This window comes from Embiotoca jacksoni, unplaced genomic scaffold, assembly GCF_022577435.1.
Source record: "Embiotoca jacksoni isolate LCO1_2020_lvr unplaced genomic scaffold, fEmbJac1.0.p SCAF_33, whole genome shotgun sequence".
Taxonomy (NCBI): domain Eukaryota; kingdom Metazoa; phylum Chordata; class Actinopteri; family Embiotocidae; genus Embiotoca; species Embiotoca jacksoni.
The window spans coordinates 425,001-446,763 of NW_027185385.1; the positions used below are offsets into that span (position 1 = coordinate 425,001).

General features: G+C 44.6%; 2 protein-coding genes across 2 annotated transcripts in view; one reads left to right on the forward strand and one right to left on the reverse strand.

The window, feature by feature from the left end:
* Nucleotides 1-10,215, forward strand: part of hlcs (holocarboxylase synthetase (biotin-(proprionyl-CoA-carboxylase (ATP-hydrolysing)) ligase)) — a 47,180-nt gene extending 36,965 nt beyond the window's left edge. Inside the window, exons 7-11 of the mRNA XM_069165013.1 lie at nt 6,117-6,184; nt 6,278-6,438; nt 8,320-8,434; nt 9,203-9,416; nt 9,594-10,215. Coding sequence (XP_069021114.1) covers nt 6,117-6,184; nt 6,278-6,438; nt 8,320-8,434; nt 9,203-9,416; nt 9,594-9,765 — 730 coding nt within the window. The 3' untranslated portion in view covers nt 9,766-10,215. The remainder of the gene's footprint in view (nt 1-6,116; nt 6,185-6,277; nt 6,439-8,319; nt 8,435-9,202; nt 9,417-9,593) is intronic.
* A 1,879-nt stretch (nt 10,216-12,094) lies between these two features.
* Nucleotides 12,095-21,763, reverse strand: part of LOC138207640 (single-minded homolog 2-like) — a 34,439-nt gene continuing 24,770 nt past the window's right edge. The window contains exons 10-13 of the mRNA XM_069165016.1: nt 15,210-15,528; nt 13,756-14,184; nt 12,581-13,006; nt 12,095-12,360 (exon numbers count right to left, since the gene is read on the reverse strand). Coding sequence (XP_069021117.1) covers nt 12,095-12,360; nt 12,581-13,006; nt 13,756-14,184; nt 15,210-15,528 — 1,440 coding nt within the window. The remainder of the gene's footprint in view (nt 12,361-12,580; nt 13,007-13,755; nt 14,185-15,209; nt 15,529-21,763) is intronic.

Here is a 21,763-nt window from a genome sequence, read left to right on the forward strand (position 1 = left end):
TTTGAAAGTTACTGGATATTTTCCTCTGTCTGACTTCCTGCTCTGTGCAGATGTTACACAGAAAGAAGCAGCGAGTCTTTACTTGTTTGGTTATTTGTAAATAACAGTCATTTATGAACAATTAATACATTATCATTATTGCTACTTCATGTTCTGCCAGTTGAGCTGTATGTGTGATTTTCAGGATTTTTTTTTATAATGAATGAGTATGGTGGTTGAGAGTGAGTGAGCGAGTGAGTGAGTGAGTGAGTGAGTGAGTGAGTGAGAGTGAGTGAGTGAGTGTGAGTGAGTGAGTGAGTGAGTGAGTGAGTGAGTGAGTGAGTGAGTGAGTGAGAGTGAGTGAGTGAGTGTGTGTGAGTGAGTGAGTGAGTGAGTGTGAGTGAGTGAATGAGTGAGTGAATGAGTGAGTGAGTGAGTGAGTGTGAGTGTGTTTGAGTGAGTGTGTGAATGAGTGAGTGAGGTGAGTGAGTGTGAGTGAGAGTGAGTGAGTGAGTGTGTGAATGAGTGTGAGAGTGAGTGAGTGTGAGAGTGTGTGAGTGAGTGAGAGTGAGTGTGTGAGTGAGTGAGTAAGTGTGTGAGTGAGTGAGAGTGAGTGTGTGTGAGTGTGTGAGTGAGTGAGAGTGAGTGTGTGAGTGAGTGAGTAAGTGTGTGAGTGAGTGAGAGTGAGTGTGTGTGAGTGTGTGAGTGAGTGAGTGTGTGAGTGAGTGTGTGTGAATGAGTGTGAGTGTGAGTGAGTGAGTGAGAGAGAGTGAGTGAGTGAGTGAGTGTGTGTGAGTGTGAGTGTATTTGAGTGAGTGTGTGAATGAGTGTGTGTGTCAGTGAGGTGAGTGAGTGAGTGAGTGAGTGAGTGAGTGAGTGAGTAAGTGTGTGTGAGTGAATGAGTGTGAGAGTGAGTGAGTGTGTGAGTGAGTGTGTGTGAATGAGTGTGTGAGTGAGTGAGTGAGTGTGAGGTGTGAGTGTGTGAGTGAGTGTGAGAATGAGTGAGTAAGTGTGAGAGTGAGTGAGTGAGTAAGTGAGTGAGTGAGTGAGTGAGTGAGTAAGTGTGTGAGTGAGTGAGTGTGAATGAGTGTGAGTGAGTGAGTGAGTGAGAGTGAGTGAGTGAATGAGAGTGAGTGAGTGAGAGTGAGTGAGTGAATGTGTGAGTGAGTGAGTGAGAGTGAGTGAGTGAGTGAGTGAATGTGAGTGTGAGTGAGGAAGCTGTAGGTGTTTCGTTAAGTTAACAGTGTGGATCAGAGAGCACAGAGAGCTCTTGGCTGCAGCAGAGAACATAATGATTGTCTTCCTGCTCTGCTGAACCTGATCCCTGCGCCTGCAGCAACACTTCCTACATGTTGACTTTCTCCTCTAAGAGCTTCAGGCTCTGTGAGGGCCCCGGGGGCCACTCTGGACTTCTGTCTGCAGTCTTAGGTCTCAGACAGAGACAGATTCATTAATGAAGAGAAGCAGCAGTGGATGGAAATATAACTGATTATTTAGCCTTTTTTCTTGTGGTCATATAAACGGTGTTTCCGTGCTGGCTGCACATGTGGAAAGTACTTTTTGGCTTGAATCTTTGTTCCATTAATCTAAAGCTGCAATGTGCCTCTGACTGAGAGTCTTTATGATTCTTCCTATTAAAACATGGTCACTGACAGAGAACAGTAGAGTCGCACCTTCATCCTCTGGAACCTGAAGACCAACCACCTCAACAGGCTTCAGACTGGTCCAGTTGTTGTGCAGGACCCTGTAAATCACTGTTTGTTTTCTCAAGCAATCCAATATCCAAACTGACAATGTGGGGAATTAGTGGTGTTTCCTGTGAAAAGCACACCCCACAGGACGGGGGACTGGTGCAGAGAAAATGGATTCCTCATAACTGTGGCAACAGGTTTGACCATAAAAAATCAAATTGCCCCAATTGACCTTGCATGCTCCACCTGCAATTATAAGAGATTGTAAGCAGATGCCTAAACGTCCTCATTTCTTATTCTGAGGACCAGATGGTGCAGAGCTTGACTTGAACTTTGTGTCCAGTGGAAGGAATGTTAAACTCCAGACCCCGACCACCTCCCTGAGCTGCTGGTTCCAACGCAGGGCAGGACCCTGGAGCCCTGGAGCCCCAGCAGGTCCAGCTCTCTGGAAACAGCTCCGCCTGCAGCGGCACTTTTATACAACTCTGCTTTAATTTAAAAAAAAAAAAAATTCAGATCATGTTAACCCATATTTAATTAAAAACACACCAAAGACAACATATACAATTTTGAAACTGAAAATTGTAATTGTTTTATAAACACATCTGCTCATTTTGAATTTTATGGCAGCAGATGTCTCAAAAAAGTTGTGACAGGGTCATGTTCACCACCGTGTTGCATCACCTCTTCTTTTATCAGAGGACTCTTCTACTAGAGAACCATGCTGTTGGAATACGTGCAGAATGTGGTTGGACGTTGTTCTGCTGAAATAAACAAGACCTTCCCTGAAAGAGACGTTGTCTGGATGGCAGCATATGTTGCTCCAAAACCTGAATATATCATTCAGCATTAATACTTCCTTCCAGATGTTCAAGCTACCCATGCCATGTGCACTAATGCATCCCTGTACCATCAACAATGCTGGCTTTAGAACTGAGCTGATAACAAGCTGGCTGGTTCCTCTCCTCTTTAGCCCGAAGGACGCGGTGTCTATGATTCCCATAAAAAATACCTTAAAATTGTGATCCATCAGACCTCAGGACAGTTGTCCACTTCACCTCAGTCCATCTTCAATGATCTCGGTCCAGAGAAGGCGGCGGTGTTTCTGGATCATGTTTCTATCTGGTTTCTTCTTTGGAGAGTTTTAACTCTTCAGTCTGTAACAGTGGAAATGTTGTAGTTTTCTGTCCCACAGAAAAACCTGTTGATTGACACAAATCTAATGTTCAATAGAATCCAGTGTGTCCCAGTAAAGTTTGACTGTGATGAGACTGCTGTGTCGTCTACATCCTCAGCGGGACAGTCAGGGACGTGACCAGCAGCGTCTCTCGGAGTCCTCGCAGCAGGACAAGGTCATCCTCGTGCCTCAGCTGCCCTCGCTAATGGAGCCGCCCTCTCTCATTGATCACTTCCAATCGTGCTATTTGGAAATGATAATTTCTGCTGCTCCCCAGTAAACAGGATTAGCTCAATGAATCACATTTCCAGATTAGTTTGTCCTCTGGTATTGATCATCCCTTTGATGCTGCAGGATGATCAATGCAAACACGCTTATGCACAGCAAATCCTGTTTGAAAAATAAGCATCGATGGCAGAATTAATCTTTTTAATCTGAGATATTTTAATCTGGGAAGTGAGAGGCTTTGTTTTAGGGCGGGGTGTTTGGGAGATAATGGCTTTCAGAAAGATGACACCTGAACTGAACCACATCACATCCACCTGTTTAATGAGCTGCGTTGGGAAACGTAACACATCTGTCCACTCAGACTCTCCTCCTCAGCTGTTTGATGGTCAGATCATGTTCTCCTCCACTTTCTCTCTGAGGACTCGGCTGGTGGGCGTTTATCCTCCTGACCTGCCGGGTCGGGGGGTGACCCCCGAGGCTTTGCTGCGCTCTAAAACAAAGAGTTAGACCCTCCCCCCGCCTCCTGAGACACAGCCTCCTCTATCTGTCTGTCAAGCAGGCTACTTTGTATGTCTTTGTCCTGGTCGTGTTGGAGTCGATGATCCGACCGATCAGAGATGAGATGATCTCAGGTCTGTGGCCTCCATCACGTCCTGCTTCCTGTTCCTCTGCTGAACTTTACTACGACTGGAGCTGACGTCCGCTCGCTGTCAGTCAAACCGACACCGGAGCAGCAGCGGTCAGATCAATGTCTGCAGTGCCACAGATGGACATCTGTCTTCAGGGGAGACACCTGTCTATCTTCAGTGTCAGGCCATTTTAGTTTTGTTTCTCGTGTCAGACGGTGAATGTTATTATTATTGAATATCTGTTTTAGCAGGTCGGTATTTTCCTGTTGTTCTCGTTCTTGCAATGAGCAGTGAGGGATTATGACTCTTCATTATGTTCAGACCAACCACCAACCATCAGTGACGTCATCATCCATCAGTGATGTCATCATCCATCAGTGATGTCATCAACCATCAGTGATGTCATCGTTGGTTTGTGAACGTTATGAATCCTCCAGTTCAGATTCTGTCCGTCACCATCTTGTTAGTTCAGAGCGGTTCGGAGCAGGAAGTGACCATATTTGGACGAGCTGGGGGAGGAGCCAGAGGTGGATCTGACCGATCTGATCGGAAACCTGACGATACTACGTCCCGCCCACCGATAGCTGTAACCTGACTGCACCGCAGGCCTGTCAATCAAACAGACACGCCCCCAAAAACAGGTCTTCTTGAATCTTCTTTTCTAATGAATGAGGGATTATTTTCAGATGGACCTCCAGAAAACTAATAAGAAGGAGTGACTTTAGCTAACAACACCGAGATAACTGATGGACACATTTTATTCACTTTGGATTTGATGAGAGAAGTTGAATGGGAGTCTATGGAGCCGGAGGCTTTTTGGAGCCGACCTCTAGTGGCACTCGCTGGTATTGCAGCTGAAGACACTTCTGGATCAGAACCATTTTACAGACCTGAAGCTACGAACTCTTTTAGAAACAGTCTGTGTTCAGGCAGCATTTCACTGATGCCAGTGAAACTGAGAGTGTGAGCTGTTCTGAGTGACTGTGTCACACCTGTACTCACCGTCGGTGTGATGTCGGTGATGTGTGTGGACCTGTGAGGTTCTGTGAGCCAGTCAGTACTCAGCAGTCTGAGGAGGAACACCATCAAACTGAATACGATGAACTGTCTACATCCTGTCTCAGGTGTGTGTGTGTGTGTGTGTGTGTGTGTGTGTGTGTGTGTGTGTGTGTGTGTAATGTGTGTAATGACATACTGTGTGATTAAATCTGATCTGATCTGAGTTCAGGAGGACGTCCCTCCATCGGAGACTGAGCGGTGAGGACAGCAGGAACCGGAGTTCTGTTGTTTCATTCAGAGCTCATGTTGTCAGAACTTCCTCGTTCATCAGTCAGGAGACATTTTCACGTTTTCATTTGTCCTCAGAGGAACATGAGATACCTGCATAGATTACACAATCCACTTCATGGACATGTCCTCCTGTTGGTCTTTATACAGCAGGCATGTCCTCCAGCTCTGAGACAGACGTGTCCTCCTCCTGCTCTGAGACAGACGTGTCTCTGAGACAGACATGTCCTCACAGTTCTGAGACAGATGTGTCCTCCTGCTCTGAGACAGACGTGTCTCTGAGACAGACCTGTCCTCCTGCTCTGAGACAGACGTGTCCTCACAGTTCAGTGCTGAGCTGCAAAGGATGGATCGGATCACAAACTGTGACTCTGTCCTCCAGACTGTGGAAGATGTCCTCCATCAGAGTGAACGGTGTGAAGCTGTCCTTTACGTCATGAACAGCTGATCTGGTCCTGATACACTCGCTGTTAATTGAGTCTGCAGAACAATGTGTGGTGTGTGTGTGGAGCTGAGAGTGTGATGGACTCGTCCATCCGTCCCTTTGATCACCAGCTCTGAGAGCTCTCTGCTCCGTCTCACGTCCTCTAAGCTGATTCAGCACACAGCAGCTTTGCATCACAATAGTAGAAAGGCTCCACTATCTTTGTTCAGCAGCCGATCCAGGCAGTTTGCTGTGGATCAGCTTTAATTGCATTTGGAGATGAGAGAATGTGCAAACATGTTCTCTTTGCTGTTTGGTGGTACCACGACCCCCTGCCGGGCCGTCAGCGCCGATGAAACGCCGCTCTGTGAACACGTCTCAGACTGAATGTGAATGCTGACCGATGACGGTCAGGATTCAGTCAGCTGGAGATGAACTGCTTTCAATCTAAAAAATGAAACTCTAAACGCTGACTCCTCTACAAACATCAGCTGCATGTTGAAGATGTCTGATGGCTCTTTCATCCTTCAGGGATTGAGTACTTTCACCATCTATTAACCTGCAGTTTTAAAAGTTGACCTTTACAGTGAAGTTTAATTTCAGTCCTGAGGAAAAATCTGATGTTCAGTTGACAGTGAGACACATTACAGGAGAGGACGAAGACTTCCTCGGTGTTAACTCTCCGTCCTGTCCGTCCTCAGGCTGAGTGTCCACGCTCCCAACGAAGTGGGTCTGATCGCCATCGCTGCTCGACAGACTTGGGGAAGAGGTGAATCTGCACCGACACACATCCCTTCTGCTGTTGTTTGTTTGATGTGACCTGCCACAGGTGTGCTACAGGTGAGCTGTGTGTCCGCTGCAGGTCGGGGACGGAACGCCTGGCTCAGCCCGCCGGGTTGTGCCATGTTCACCGTCCGGGTCCAGGTGGAGCTGAGCTCCCGGCTCGGTCAGAGGATCCCCTTCCTGCAGCACCTGGCTGCTCTGGCTGTGGTGGAGGCTGTTCGCACACTTCCTGGATACCAGGTATCAGTTGCACTCACCTGCACCAGCAGACTGTGTGACTGTCTAATAATCATAATGTCAATAATAATAGATGATAATACTTCTGAACACACACACAAGAGCCACAACATTACAACTCCCAGATGAGGCGGGTAAAGAGGATCATGGAGTTATTGGATGTCCAGTGGGTGTACCAGTAGTACCAGCAGGTGGGAACAGGGTTCTGGGATGTTCTGGGACAGATCCGACTCTGACTCACAGCTTCCAGGTCCGGTCTCGTCCCGGCAGCGTGACGGACCAACGTGTGTTGAAGAGGAGGTCATGATGTTTGGGCTCATGGTGTTCACCTGAAGTCGCAGAGCAGCGGTCAGTGGTAACCAGCTGCACCTGTCATACACCTACACCCACTCTGGTGGAGCTTGTTGAGTTGCTTGTTTCTAAGGTGGCGTAACCACAGTGAAGACACGTGCACGTACAATGATGGAGCACAGATATTTTATTCCCTTTAATTTAAAAAAAAGTCAACAATATAATCTTATTATTGATCTAAAGTGTTGTCTGATGTCAGTCACAAAAAGTTCCTCCAAATATTTCACAATAAAAGTCTCCTTAAGAAATGAAGGGTTTCTGTCCACTGGAGGGTTTTTAATTTGAAATCACAGGAAGTTTACAACATGTAATGCAGTAAGTTCAACATGGAAAAAGTGAGCAGATCAAAACGAGGATTTGAGTTGACGTATGAATCAGTCAGTACACTTTAAATATCAATGTGACAGCTTCAACACTTTACAGATGACTGAATGTAAGCAGCTGAACATCTGAACACATTTCAACCCAATCAAAGAGCTGTGAACATTTCAGTTCCTCACTTTGTCGTCACGGACCTCTCCGACAGCTCTACACCTGGCAGCGGTAAAACGTGGTTTCCTCTCTGAGAGTATGTCAACGTGGTTTCCTCTCAGTGAGAGTATGTCAACGTGGTTTCCTCTCAGTGAGAGTATGTCAACGTGGTTTCCTCTCTGAGAGTATGTCAACGTGGTTTCCTCTCAGTGAGAGTATGTCAACGTGGTTTCCTCTCAGTGAGAGTATGTGAACGTGGTTTCCTCTCTGAGAGTATGTCAACGTGGTTTCCTCTCTGAGAGTATGTCAACGTGGTTTCCTCTCTGAGAGTATGTCAACGTGGTTTCCTCTCAGTGAGAGTATGTCAACGTGGTTTCCTCTCTGAGAGTATGTCAACGTGGTTTCCTCTCAGTGAGAGTATGTCAACGTGGTTTCCTCTCTGAGAGTATGTCAACATGGTTTCCTCTCAGTGAGAGTATGTCAACGTGGTTTCCTCTCAGTGAGAGTATGTCAACGTGGTTTCCTCTCAGTGAGAGTATGTCAACGTGGTTTCCTCTCTGAGAGTATGTCAACGTGGTTTCCTCTCAGTGAGAGTATGTCAACGTGGTTTCCTCTCAGTGAGAGTATGTCAACGTGGTTTCCTCTCAGTGAGAGTATGTCAACGTGGTTTCCTCTCAGTGAGAGTATGTCAACGTGGTTTCCTCTCTGAGAGTATGTCAACGTGGTTTCCTCTCTGAGAGTATGTCAACGTGGTTTCCTCTCAGTGAGAGTATGTCAACGTGGTTTCCTCTCTGAGAGTATGTCAACGTGGTTTCCTCTCTGAGAGTATGTGAACGTGGTTTCCTCTCTGAGAGTATGTGAACGTGGTTTCCTCTCTGAGAGTATGTGAACGTGGTTTCCTCTCTGAGAGTACGTGAACGTGGTTTCCTCTCTGAGAGTACGTCAACGTGGTTTCCTCTCTGAGAGTATGTCAACGTGGTTTCCTCTCAGTGAGAGTATGTGGATGCTTTATGATAACTGAAGATGTGTCATTATGTTGGAACATGTCTCCTCCTCCATCAGGACATCGACCTGAGGGTGAAGTGGCCGAACGACATCTACTACAGTAACCTGATGAAGCTCGGGGGGGTGTTGGTGACCTCCACCGTCATGGGCTCCACCTTTTACCTGCTCATAGGTAACTTCATGAACCCCTCACACTCCTCCTGGGATCATCATCATCATCATCATCATCATCATCATCATCATCATCATCGTTGTTGTTGTTGATTATTTTCAAACAGAAGGCTCCACTGGAGATGATAAAAGTCCTTCTGTTGTTGAGGAACAACCAGAGATTTTCTCTTCAACTGTTCCTCGCATGAAGGTTTCAGCTTCCAACCAAATAAAGTTCACAGCCAGCTCCTAAAACTAAATCAGACTCGTTCTGATGTAACGAGCTGTTGTTTCCAGATAAGCCCTGGAAATGTTTGGTGTTCAGTGGATCTGCTCCACCTATTAGGAAGCTGAAAACAGTGTGAGGTGGGACTGAGAGTTCCAGGATGACTCTATCTGATCAGGAAACATGTTGGAGTCCCTTTAAAACCACCTGAACACTCAGAACATCAGGGTGTGTGATGTTCAGGTCACCACACACTGTTTGATCATGAACATATGAACTGAGGGAACACCTCATACATGAACACACTCTCATCCTCAGCTTCCCACTGCGCTGATGAACACACAAACCAGGCAGTGAACACCTGAACCTGTTGGTCAGCAGAGACAGTCCAGCTGCTTGTCTGTCTTTGGACACGTTGTCCTCTGTGTCTCAGCAGCATGTGTCTTTTTGTAGTTGTTATCTGTCTTGCTCGTCCTCCTATCTGTCACATATCTAACGCCACCAGTGAAACAGTCTTGTGTTGTTTGCTACAATAACACCTCCTGAACCTGATGTGTCCGACAGGCTGTGGCTTCAACGTGACCAACAGCAACCCGACAATATGCATCAACGACCTGATCCGGCAGCACAACCAGCAGCACAGCAGCAGCCTGCAGCCGCTCAGCTGCTCCCAGCTCATCGGCCGGACCGTCAGCTGCCTGGAGGTCCTCATCAGCAGCTTCCAACAGGGAGGCCCAGACGCCATCCTGCCCACCTACTACAAGAGGTGGCTTCACAGGTGGGTGCAGACGGATGCAGATGGCTGCAGACGGATGCAGACGGCTGCAGACGGATGCAGACGGCTCTCTGTCCTTTACTGAGATGTGAACACTCCTCTCGGTGATGTAAAATTTGTCTGAACCTATGATGACCTCCTGCAGCTGAACTTTAAAATGTCTCTGTTGTCTGTCCTCAGTGGGACTCAGGTGCATCTCTGGAGCGAGGACGGACCGGAGGCCCAGGTGGTGGGTCTGGACCACCATGGCTTCCTGCAGGTGCACACCAAGGAGCACGGCGTGGTGTCAGTGGAGCCTGACGGGAACTCATTCGACATGCTGAAGAACCTGGTGGTCACCAAGCAGCAGTAGGACCAAACTATCACAACCAGCAGCTCTGAGCAACAACCAGCTGCAGTGTGACATCTCTGCTCATCCATAGATATAAATATATGTATATATTGTTACATCACAGCAGTTGTTGCTGGTTTAAAGTGGACTGTTTTAGCTTCTTGTTAACCTGACTTCCATTTGAAGCGGTGGATCATGTGTTTGAAGGGGATCATGTGGAGCATCAGTTGGACTTCGACCCGTCAGTCTGAGACCACCGAGTACCTCTTTAATATGACAGCTCGTACTAACGTATGGAAGTAAAGACTCTTCATCTGAACATTAACATGACAGCAGTGATCATCCAGCTCCTGATGGTACTACTTTCAGAAAAATAAACACTTCCACCAGAACTCTGCTGTTGATTTGATTTAATCCAACCAGCTCCTGGTCACATGTCTAGTGTTTGAAATACAATATCAACAGTCTTACTAAAATTTATATATTACAATAAAAGTAATTGCATTTAGATCTAAACAGAAGGAAGTGAAGTTCTCTGTTAACGTGTGCTGGGATCCGCTGAGTCTGAAGAACTGAAAGCAACAGAATAAAGCAGGTTTAAGATGATCTGATGATGACCTGTAGATGATCTGATGATGACCTGTAGATGATCTGAAGTTGACCTGAAGATGACCTGATGATGACCTGACGATGACCTGTAGATGATCTGAAGATGACCTGTAGATGACCTGACGATGACCTGTAGATGCCCTGAAGATGATCTGAAGATGACCTGTAGATGACCTGACGATGACCTGTAGATGACCTGAAGATGACCTGTACATGACCTGATGATGACCTGACGATGACCTGTAGATGACCTGACAATGACCTGTAGATGACCTGACGATGACCTGTAGATGACCTGTAGATGACCTGACGATGACCTGAAGATGACCTGTAGATGATCTGACGATGACCTGAAGATGACCTGTAGATGACCTGAAGATGACCTGTAGATGACCTGTAGATGATCTGACGATGACCTGAAGATGACCTGAAGATGACCTGTAGATGATCTGAAGATGATCCAGTGAGAGGATGTCCTGTGGTCTCAGGACATGAGATGACCAGAACCCGGACCGGAGCCTGGACCGGAACCTGGACCTCCTTCTGAGTGAGAAGAGGACGTCTTCTCCTGATGTTGTGCAGCATGTATCTACAGGAACGTGTTGTTGCAGTGATGTTGGCAGTAAGAGAGAGTTGACTGTCGAGTGTCTCCGAGGTTCTTATCAGTCAGGGTCGGGATAACAGAGTTGTTGAAGGTAGTAGTCAGGTCGAGGGTGGGACAGTCTTTCCCTGGAAGGAAGAGCAGGTCGGTCTTGTGGAGGTTGATTTCCAGGTGGTGTGAGGACATCCACTGAGAGATGTCAGTCAGACAGACAGAGATTCATGCTGCTACCTGTGTTTCAGATCTGGAAAAGAGAGGATCAGTTGGGTGTCATCAGCATAGCTGTGGTAGGAAAAGACATGCGAGTGAACGACAGAGCCGAGAGAGTCGGTGTAGAGAGAAGAGGAGGGGACCCGGGACGGAGCCTTGAGGGACACCAGTAGTGAGAGGACAAGGTTCAGACACAGATCCTCTCCAAGTTACCCGGTAAGTGAAGTCGTTGAGGTAGGATGAGAACAGGGAGAGAGCAGAGAGACACCGAGGTCCTGAAGGAGGAAAGAAGGATCTGGTGGTTCACTGTGTCCAATGCAGCAGAAGGTCGAGAAGGATCAGGACAGAGGACAGAGAGGCTGCTCTAGCAGTGTGAAGCTGCTCAGAGACAGAAGGAGGACCGTCTCTGTTGAGTGGTCTGTTGAAACCAGACTGGTGGTCAAGAAGGTTATTATGGTGGAGATAGGAGGAGAGTTGGTTAACCCTTGTGTTGTCCTCACATTACCTTGACACCCAGTGCCCTCGGGTCAAACTGTCCATCGTCATCTCATATTGACATTCAGATTCACATTTCACTTTATTGTCATTGCACAGATTACAAGTACTGATACACACATACAATATAACCAGTATGGACACTGAGATGCTGTAGCTCACTGGGTAGAGTGGGTTGCACACTAATTGTACAGTTTGGTGGTTCAATCCCCAGCTCCTCCTGTCCACATGCCCAAGTGTCCTTGAGCAAGACACTGAACCCTAAAATTGTTCCCGATGATCAGTCTATTGTAAAAGTCGCTTTGGGCAAAAAAAAAAAATGTAACATACCATATTGTCTACACACCCAGAGTCTTCAGGTCAAACTGTCCCGCGCCATCTAGGGGCTCACTGTGCACACGCGGGACAGCAGGCGAGCCTTTGCAGATGTATTTCTTACACCCGTAGCACACTGTGAGTTTTACTGTCCTTCTTCGGTGGACAGATCTGACACCTCTTCCTCTTCCTCACCCTGAGAGCTGGGGCGCTGTTTGGGGCTGACGCCAGGGCAGGCTGATCCCCGGGCGCGTTGCAAGACCTGGACCTCTGAACGGCTTTCACAACCGAGGCGGCAGCTTCCGTGGGGGGAGACGTTCCTTTCTTTCGATGAACGGGGTTACGAGCGCCTTGCCCAGCTGCTCCAGGAACACCCTCCTCTTGTTCTTTTTACCAGGCATTAGGGTTAAGCTCTCTCCATATCACAAAGGCGTTGTAGGAGGGTACGTCAATGATGTTGTGGAATACGACCAGGGGCCAGCGAGCGGTCATCTGTCTGCAACTGTACGTTCCTATCACCTTATCTAGGTTGTCCACACCTCCTTTGTGGCAGTTGTAGTCGAGGACGATGGCAGGCTTCCTGTCGTCTCGATCGCTGACAGCGACCTCTGTGGCTCATGAGTATCACGTTCTTGTTTTTCTTTGGGAAGTAGGACACTAGAGCGGTCGTGGGCGTGAAGGTGAACTTTGACGAGAACACCCGTCTGTCCTTTGGTGTAAGCAGCGCAGGCAGAAGCTCGGGTTTGTTCTTGCGCACCGTGCCGACCACGGTGATATTCTTCTTCAGGAGCTGTCGTCCGAGTTTGTAAGAAGTGAAGAAGTTATCGCGGGTCACGTTGCGACCGCCGAAACCCTCCGTCACGTCGAGCACGACTCGCATCCCTTGGTTCTTCTCCGAGCCGCCGCTGCTAGCCTTCCCGGTGCAGACTTGCATCTTCCAAGCGTAGCTGGATCTCGCGTCGCAAACCACCCACGACTTGATCCCGTATTTCGCCGGCTTGCTGGGCATGTACTGATGGAACGGACAACGACCTTTGGAGAGGGGAGAACACATTTTGGTTGTGTAATGTTTTTATTTTTTATTTTGTAACATTTCTTTAATTTTCTAATTTATTAATTGTTTAAGAGGGAAGAGGAGAGGGGAGGGGAGGGGAGGGGAGGGGAGGGGAGGGGGACGCTTTAATTTCAGGCGTCCACTTTGAAACTGAGATGATTGTTTCGATCTTCTGAGCTGTCTGGTTGAAGCTGTGTGAAGCATCGTCTGTTGTCATGGCAACAACTCTTCAGGACAGATATGAGACGGACAGCTGACAGGTGGAGCAGCAGGTTGTCAGACACTCACTAACAAACTTTCCACATCTTCTCTTTTCTCTCTGTATGAAAATACAGAAGCTTTTTCTTTAAGTACAAAATGAGGTTCAGATTTAGTTGTTGAATAATAATGTTTATGAAACAGTTTTATGTCTCATTAATATTATTTTATTGTATAAAACAGGTTCATGTTGATCTGTTATTTGATAGAAAGGTAAAAAAGTTGCAGCTGTAATGTCCTGAAGCGACCCTGCAGCAGTGACATGACCTCCTGTCCTGGGTCACCTGTCGTTGGTGATGATGACAGACGTGCCGATGTAAAGAGGGTGGTCCCTGTGTCTGTCGGGGGAGGAGCTGGAGGCGGGGCTCTGGCTGCTGCAACCGTACGTCTCTTTAACTCTGTAACTGTGGCCCTCTGTTATATGGCTCAGTGTGGGAGGGGGGGGGGGCTTTAATAGATCCATGTTTGCCCAGGACCTGATGAAAGTTCAGAGACATGTATGGAGCCCCCCTCCCCCCCCACCTGTCCTCCTCTGCAGCTCCAGGCTGCTGCTGGCCTTCAGGTGGAGGACCTGCTGTAGCAGCGTAGCTGCAGGGAGGCTCCATCACACACAGCCTCCTGTTCTGCTGCAGAATCATCTGCACAGGAACCGGCTGGCCCCAGACGCTCAGACGCTCTCCTCCTCCCTCTGCTCCTCTCAGGTTGGGTCTGACCTCCTGGATTAAAGGCTTACTGTCCCCGGTGACTTGAGGCCAAAGACGTGGACAGACCTCCGACACCTCGCCGTGGACCAGCATGTAACGGTCACACGGTTCTTCCTTCAGCCGGCTGGTGTGATGAAGGTTTCTGCTCCTGAAACAACTGTCAGAGTTCCTCCGGTCAGCTGCCGGCACCGGTCCTGAAGAGGAACCATATTCAGAGTTAACAGCAGACCTGTGAGGCAGCAACAGCACACAGAGCTGGTTTAAATAGTCTAGGTGACATCAGAGAGCTGGTTTAAATAGTCTGGGTGACATCAGAGAGCTGGTTTAAATAGTCTAGGTGACATCAGAGAGCTGGTTTAAATAGTCTGGGTGACATCAGAGAGCTGGTTTAAATAGTCTAGGTGACATCAGAGAGCTGGTTTAAATAGTCTAGGTGACATCAGAGAGCTGGTTTAAATAGTCTGGGTGACATCAGAGAGCTGGTTTAAATAGTCTAGGTGACATCAGAGAGCTGGTTTAAATAGTCTGGGTGACATCAGAGAGCTGGTTTAAATAGTCTGGGTGACATCAGAGAGCTGGTTTAAATAGTCTAGGTGACATCAGAGAGCTGGTTTAAATAGTCTGGGTGACATCAGAGAGCTGGTTTAAATAGTCTAGGTGACATCAGAGAGCTGGTTTAAATAGTCTGGGTGACATCAGAGAGCTGGTTTAAATAGTCTAGGTGACATCAGAGAGCTGGTTTAAATAGTCTGGGTGACATCAGAGAGCTGGTTTAAATAGTCTGGGTGACATCAGAGAGCTGGTTTAAATAGTCTAGGTGACATCAGAGAGCTGGTTTAAATAGTCTGGGTGACATCAGAGAGCTGGTTTAAATAGTCTAGGTGACATCAGAGAGCTGGTTTAAATAGTCTAGGTGACATCAGAGAGCTGGTTTAAATAGTCTGGGTGACATCAGAGAGCTGGTTTAAATAGTCTGGGTGACATCAGAGAGCTGGTTTAAATAGTCTAGGTGACATCAGAGAGCTGGTTTAAATAGTCTGGGTGACATCAGAGAGCTGGTTTAAATAGTCTAGGTGACATCAGAGAGCTGGTTTAAATAGTCTGGGTGACATCAGAGAGCTGGTTTAAATAGTCTGGGTGACATCATTCTGGTATTCACATACTGGATGTGTGAAGTTCAACACATTGCTCTGTGAGTAAAGACCTCTGAGATGTGTACCTGTGTATCTGCTGGATGCTGATTGGCTGCTGACGCTCCATCCAACAGACCCTCTGCTCTGCAGGGAGCTGGCGATCTGCTGGGACCGCTGAGAGGACAGAGAGACAGGCAGCGTCCTTTGAGCCTCCACCTGCTGCTGCCTGTATGGGAGGTGGAGGGTCAAGTTGTAGGCGGGGCTGCAGGACAGCTGAGCTGCTTCAGGGCTCAGACTGGAGCTCCTGTCCCTACAGGGGGTCACCGGGTACGGCGGTCTGTCCCTCCACAGCCCCGTCTGGGGGGGGCAGCTGGAGCAGTCCAGCTGGAGGAGGACAGAGGACGCCTGCTGTCCATAACAGAGACACGGTTACTGTTTCAAAGCGTTGCTTCTGTTTACAGCAGTCTGACTATTAAAGGAACAGTCACCAGATAATGTTCAGGTTGTTGTTCACCGTGAAACATTGAACACATCACGTCACTTCACCGAGAGATCAACTCAGAATTATTAAAACACTCTGAAAACATTCAGGCAGTCAGTGACTACATCTCACTTCACCTTCACTGACCAAACCCAGAAAGAAGCAGCTGTTCTAAATAATAATAATAATCATATTCATGATGAATTGAAACAGTTTGAAAAAGTTTGAAACAGTCTGAAACATGTTGAAACAGTTTGAAACTGACTGAAACTGACTGAAAAAGAATGAAACAGTCTGAAAAAGTTTGAAACAGATTGAAACAGTCTGAAACTGACAGAAAAATTCTGAAACGGACAGAAAAAGTCTGAAACAGTCTGAAACAGTTTGAAACTGTCTGAAACAGTCTCAAAGTTTGAAACAGTTTGAAACTGACTGAAACAGACTGAAAAAGACTGAAACAGTTTGAAACAGTCTGACACTGTCTGGAACAGTCTGAAACTGACTGAAAAAGTCTGAAACAGTCTGAAACAGACTGAAACAGTTTGAAACAGTCTGAAAATGACTGAAACAGTCTGAAACAGTCTGGAACAGTCTGAAACAGTTTGAAACAGTCGGAAACTGACTGACAGAGTGTGAAACTGACTGAAAAAGTTTGAAACAATCTGAAACTAACTGACAGTCTGAAAAAGTCTGGAACAGTCTGAAACAGTTTGAAAAAGTCTGAAACAGACATACAGCTTGAAACAGTCTGAAAGAGACTGAAACAGATAAAAACAATCTGAAAAAGTCTGGAACAGTCTGAAACAGTTTGAAAAAGACTGACAGTCTGAAAAAGTATGGAACACTCTGAAACAGTTTGAAACAGTCTGAAACTGACTGACACAGTCTGAAACTGACTGAAACAGTTTGAAACAGTATGAAACAGTTTAAAACAGTCTGAAACAGTTTGGAACAGTCTGAAACAGTCTGGAACAGTTTGAAACAGTTTGGAACAGTCTGAAACAGTCTGGAACAGTTTGAAACAGTTTGGAACAGTCTGAAACAGTCTGGAACAGTTTGAAACAATTTGAAAAAGTTTGAAACTGACTGAAACCATCTGAAAGAGTCTGGAACAGTCTGAAACAGTTTGAAACAGTCTGGAACAGTTTGAAACAATTTGAAAAAGTTTGAAACTGACTGAAACCATCTGAAAGAGTCTGGAACAGTCTGAAACAGTTTGAAAAAGACTGACACAGTCTGAAAAAGTATGGAACAGTCTGAAACAGTTTGAAACAGTCTGAAACTGACTGACAGTCTGAAACTGACTGAAACAGTTTGAAACAGTATGAAACAGTTTAAAACAGTTTGAAACAGTCTGGAACAGTTTGAAACAGTCTGGAACAGTTTGAAACAATTTGAAAAAGTTTGAAACTGACTGAAACCATCTGAAAGAGTCTGGAACAGTCTGAAACAGTTTGAAAAAGACTGACACAGTCTGAAAAAGTATGGAACAGTCTGAAACAGTTTGAAACAGTCTGAAACTGACTGACAGTCTGAAACTGACTGAAACAGTTTGAAACAGTATGAAACAGTTTAAAACAGTTTGAAACAGTCGTAAACAGACTGAAAAAGTCTGACACAGTCTGGAACAGTCTGAAAAAGTCTGAAACAGACATACAGTTTGAAACAGTATGAAACAGTTTAAAACAGTCTGAAAAAGTTTGAGACAGTCTGGAACAGTTTGAAACAGTTTGAAAAAGTCTGAAACAGTTTGAAACAGTTTGAAAAAGTCTGAAACTGACTGAAACCATCTGAAACTGACTGAAAACAGTCTGAAACGTCTTGAAACAGTCTGAAACTGTTTGAAACAGTCTGAAACTGACTGACACAGTCTGAAACTGACTGAAACAGTTTGAAACAGTATGAAATAGTTTGAAACCGTTTCAAAAAGTCTGAAACAGATTAAAACAATCTGAAAAAGTTTGAGACAGTCTGGAACAGTTTGAAACAGTTTGAAAAAGTCTGAAACTGACTGAAACCATCTGAAACTGACTGAAAACAGTCTGAAACGTCTTGAAACAGTCTGAAACAGTTTGAAACAGTCGTAAACAGACTGAAAAAGTCGGACACAGTCTGGAACAGTCAAAAACAGTTTGAAACAGTGTGAAACCGACTGAAACAATCTGAAAGAGTCTGGAACAGTCTGAAACAGTTTGAAACAGTCTGAAACTGACTGACACAGTCTGAAACTGACTGAAACAGTTTGAAACAGTATGAAACAGCTTAAAACAGTTTGAAACAGTCGTAAACAGACTGACAGTCTGAAACTGACTGAAACAGTATGAAACAGTTTAAAACAGTCTGAAACAGTTTGGAACAGTCTGAAACAGTCTGGAACAGTTTGAAACAATTTGAAAAAGTCTGAAACTGACTGAAACCATCTGAAACTGACTGAAAACAGTCTGAAACGTCTTGAAACAGTCTGAAACAGTTTGAAACAGTCGTAAACAGACTGAAAAAGTCGGACACAGTCTGGAACAGTCTGAAAAAGTCTGAAACAGACATACAGTTTGAAACAGTATGAAACAGTTTAAAACAGTCTGAAACAGTTTGAAACAGTCTGAAACAGTCTGAAACAGTTTGAAAGTCACTGAAACTGTTTGAAACAGTCTGAAACTGACTGACACAGTTTGAAACAGTATGAAATAGTTTGAAACCGTTTCAAAAAGTCTGAAACAGATTAAAACAATCTGAAAAAGTTTGAGACAGTCTGGAACAGTTTGAAACAGTTTGAAAAAGTCTGAAACAGACTGACAAAGTGAGAAGCTGACTGAAAAAGTTTGAAACAGTCTGAAACTGACTGACAGTCTGAAAAAGTCTGGAACAGTCTGAAACAGTTTGAAAAAGTCTGAAACAGACATACAGCTTGAAACAGTCTGAAAGAGACTGAAACAGATAAAAACAATCTGAAAAAGTCTGGAACACTCTGAAACAGTTTGAAACAGTCTGAAACTGACTGAAACAGTATGAAATAGTTTGAAACCGTTTCAAAAAGTCTGAAACAGATTAAAACAATCTGAAAAAGTTTGAGACAGTCTGGAACAGTTTGAAACAGTTTGAAAAAGTCTGAAACAGACTGACAAAGTGAGAAGCTGACTGAAAAAGTTTGAAACAATCTGAAACTGACTGACAGTCTGAAAAAGTCTGGAACAGTCTGAAACAGTTTGAAAAAGTCTGAAATAGACATACAGCTTGAAACAGTCTGAAAGAGACTGAAACAGATAAAAACAATCTGAAAAAGTCTGGAACACTCTGAAACAGTTTGAAACAGTCTGAAACTGACTGAAACAGTCTGAAACTGACTGAAACAGTTTGAAACAGTATGGAACAGTTTGGAACAGTCTGAAACAGTCTGGAACAGTTTGAAACAGTTTGAAAAAGTCTGAAACTGACTGAAACCATCTGAAACTGACTGAAAACAGTCTGAAACGTCTTGAAACAGTCTGAAACAGTTTGAAACAGTCGTAAACAGACTGAAAAAGTCGGACACAGTCTGGAACAGTCAAAAACAGTTTGAAACAGTGTGAAACCGACTGAAACAATCTGAAAGAGTCTGAAACAGTTTGAAAAAGACTGACACAGTCTGAAAAAGTATGGAACAGTCTGAAACCGTTTGAAACAGTCTGAAACTGACTGACACAGTCTGAAACTGACTGAAACAGTTTGAAACAGTATGAAACCGTTTAAAACAGTTTGAAACAGTTGTAAACAGACTGACAGTCTGAAACTGACTGAAACAGTTTGAAACAGTATGAAACAGTTTAAAACAGTCTGAAACAGTTTGGAACAGTCTGAAACAGTCTGGAACAGTTTGAAACAATTTGAAAAAGTCTGAAACTGACTGAAAAAGTATGGAACACTCTGAAACAGTTTGAAACAGTCTGAAACTGACTGAAACAGTTTGAAACAGTATGAAACAGTTTAAAACAGTTTGAAACAGTCGTAAACAGACTGACACAGTCTGAAACTGACTGAAACAGTCTGGAACAGTTTGAAACAATTTGAAAAAGACTGACACAGTCTGAAAAAGTATGGAACACTCTGAAACAGTTTGAAACAGTCTGAAACTGACTGAAACAGTTTGAAACAGTATGAAACAGTTTAAAACAGTCTGAAACAGTTTGTAACAGTCTGAAACGTCTTGAAACAGTCTGAAACAGTTTGAAACAGTCGTAAACAGACTGAAAAGTCTGACACAGTCTGGAACAGTCAAAAACAGTTTGAAACAGTGTGAAACCGACTGAAACAATCTGAAAGAGTCTGGAACAGTCTGAAACAGTTTGAAAAAGACTGACACAGTCTGAAAAAGTATGGAACAGTCTGAAACAGTTTGAAACAGTCTGAAACTGACTGACACAGTCTAAAACTGACTGAAACAGTTTGAAACAGTATGAAACAGTTTAAAACAGTTTGAAACAGTCGTAAACAGACTGAAAAAGTCTGACACAGTCTGGAACAGTCTGAAAAAGTCTGAAACAGACATACAGTTTGAAACAGTATGAATAGTTTAAAACAGTCTGAAACAGTTTGAAACAGTCTGGAACTGACTGAAATAGTCTGAAACAGTTGATAACAGTCTGGAACTGTCTGAAACAGTTTGAAACAGTCGTAAACAGACTGAAAAAGTCTGACACAGTCTGGAACAGTCAAAAACAGTTTGAAACAGTGTGAAACAGACTGAAACAATCTGAAAGAGTCTGGAACAGTCTGAAAAAGTCTGAAACAGTCTGAAACTGACGGAAACAGTCTGATGAAGACTGAAACAGTTTGAAGCAGTTTGAAACATTCTGAAACTGTCTGAAACCGTTTGAAACTGTCTGACACAGACTGAAAAAGTCTGAAACGGACATACAGTTTGAAACAGTCTGGAACAGTCTGGAACAGTCTGAAACAGACTGAAACAGACATACCGTTTGAAACAGTCTGAAAGAGACTGAAACAGTTTCAAACAGTCTGAAAAAGTTTGAGACAGTCTGAAACAGTCTGAAACAGTCTGGAACAGTCTGAAACAGTTTGAAACAGTCTGAAACTGACTGACACAGTCTGAAACTGTCTGACACAGTCTGAAACTGACGGAAACAGTCTGATGAAGACTGAAACAGTTTGAAGCAGTTTGAAACATTCTGAAACTATCTGAAACCGTTTGAAACTGTCTGACACAGACTGAAAAAGTCTGAAACAGACTGAAAAAGACTGAAACAGTCTGAAACAGTTTGAAACAGTCTGGAACTGATTGAAATAGTCTCAAACAGTTGATAACAGTCTGGAACTGTCTGAAACAGTCTGAAAAAGTCTGAAACAGACATACAGTTTGAAACAGTCTGAAAGAGACTGAAACAGTTTGAAACAGTCGTAAACAGACTGAAAAAGTCTGACACAGTCTTGAACAGTCAAAAACAGTTTGAAACAGTGTGAAGCAGACTGAAACAATCTGACACAGTCTGGAACAGTCAAAAACAGTTTGAAACAGTCTGGAACTGACTGAAATAGTCTGAAACAGTTGATAACAGTCTGGAACTGTCTGAAACTGACTGAAACAGTATGAAATAGTTTGAAACCGTTTCAAAAAGTCTGAAACAGTTTGAAAAAGTCTGAAACAGTCTGAAAAAGTCTGAAACAGACATACAGTTTGAAACTGACTGACACAGTCTGAAACTGACTGAAATAGTTTGAAAAAGTCTGAAACAGTCTGAAAAAGTCTGAAACAGACATACAGTTTGAAACTGACTGAAACAGTCGTAAACAGACTGAAAAAGTCTGACACAGTCTGGAACAGTCAAAAACAGTTTGAAACAGTGTGAAGCAGACTGAAACAATCTGAAAGAGTCTGGAACAGTCTGAAACAGTTTGAAAAAGACTGACACAGTCTGAAAAAGTATGGAACAGTCTGAAACAGTTTGAAACAGTCTGAAACTGACTGAAACAATTTGAAACAGTCCGGAACAGTTTGAAACAGTTTGAAACAGACATACAGCTTGAAACAGTCTGAAAGAGACTGAAACAGTCTGAAAAAGTCTGAAACGGACTGCCATAGTGTGAAAGTGACTGAAACAGTCTGAAACAGTTTGAAACAGTCGTAAACAGACTGAAAAAGTCTGACACAGTCTGGAACAGTTAAAA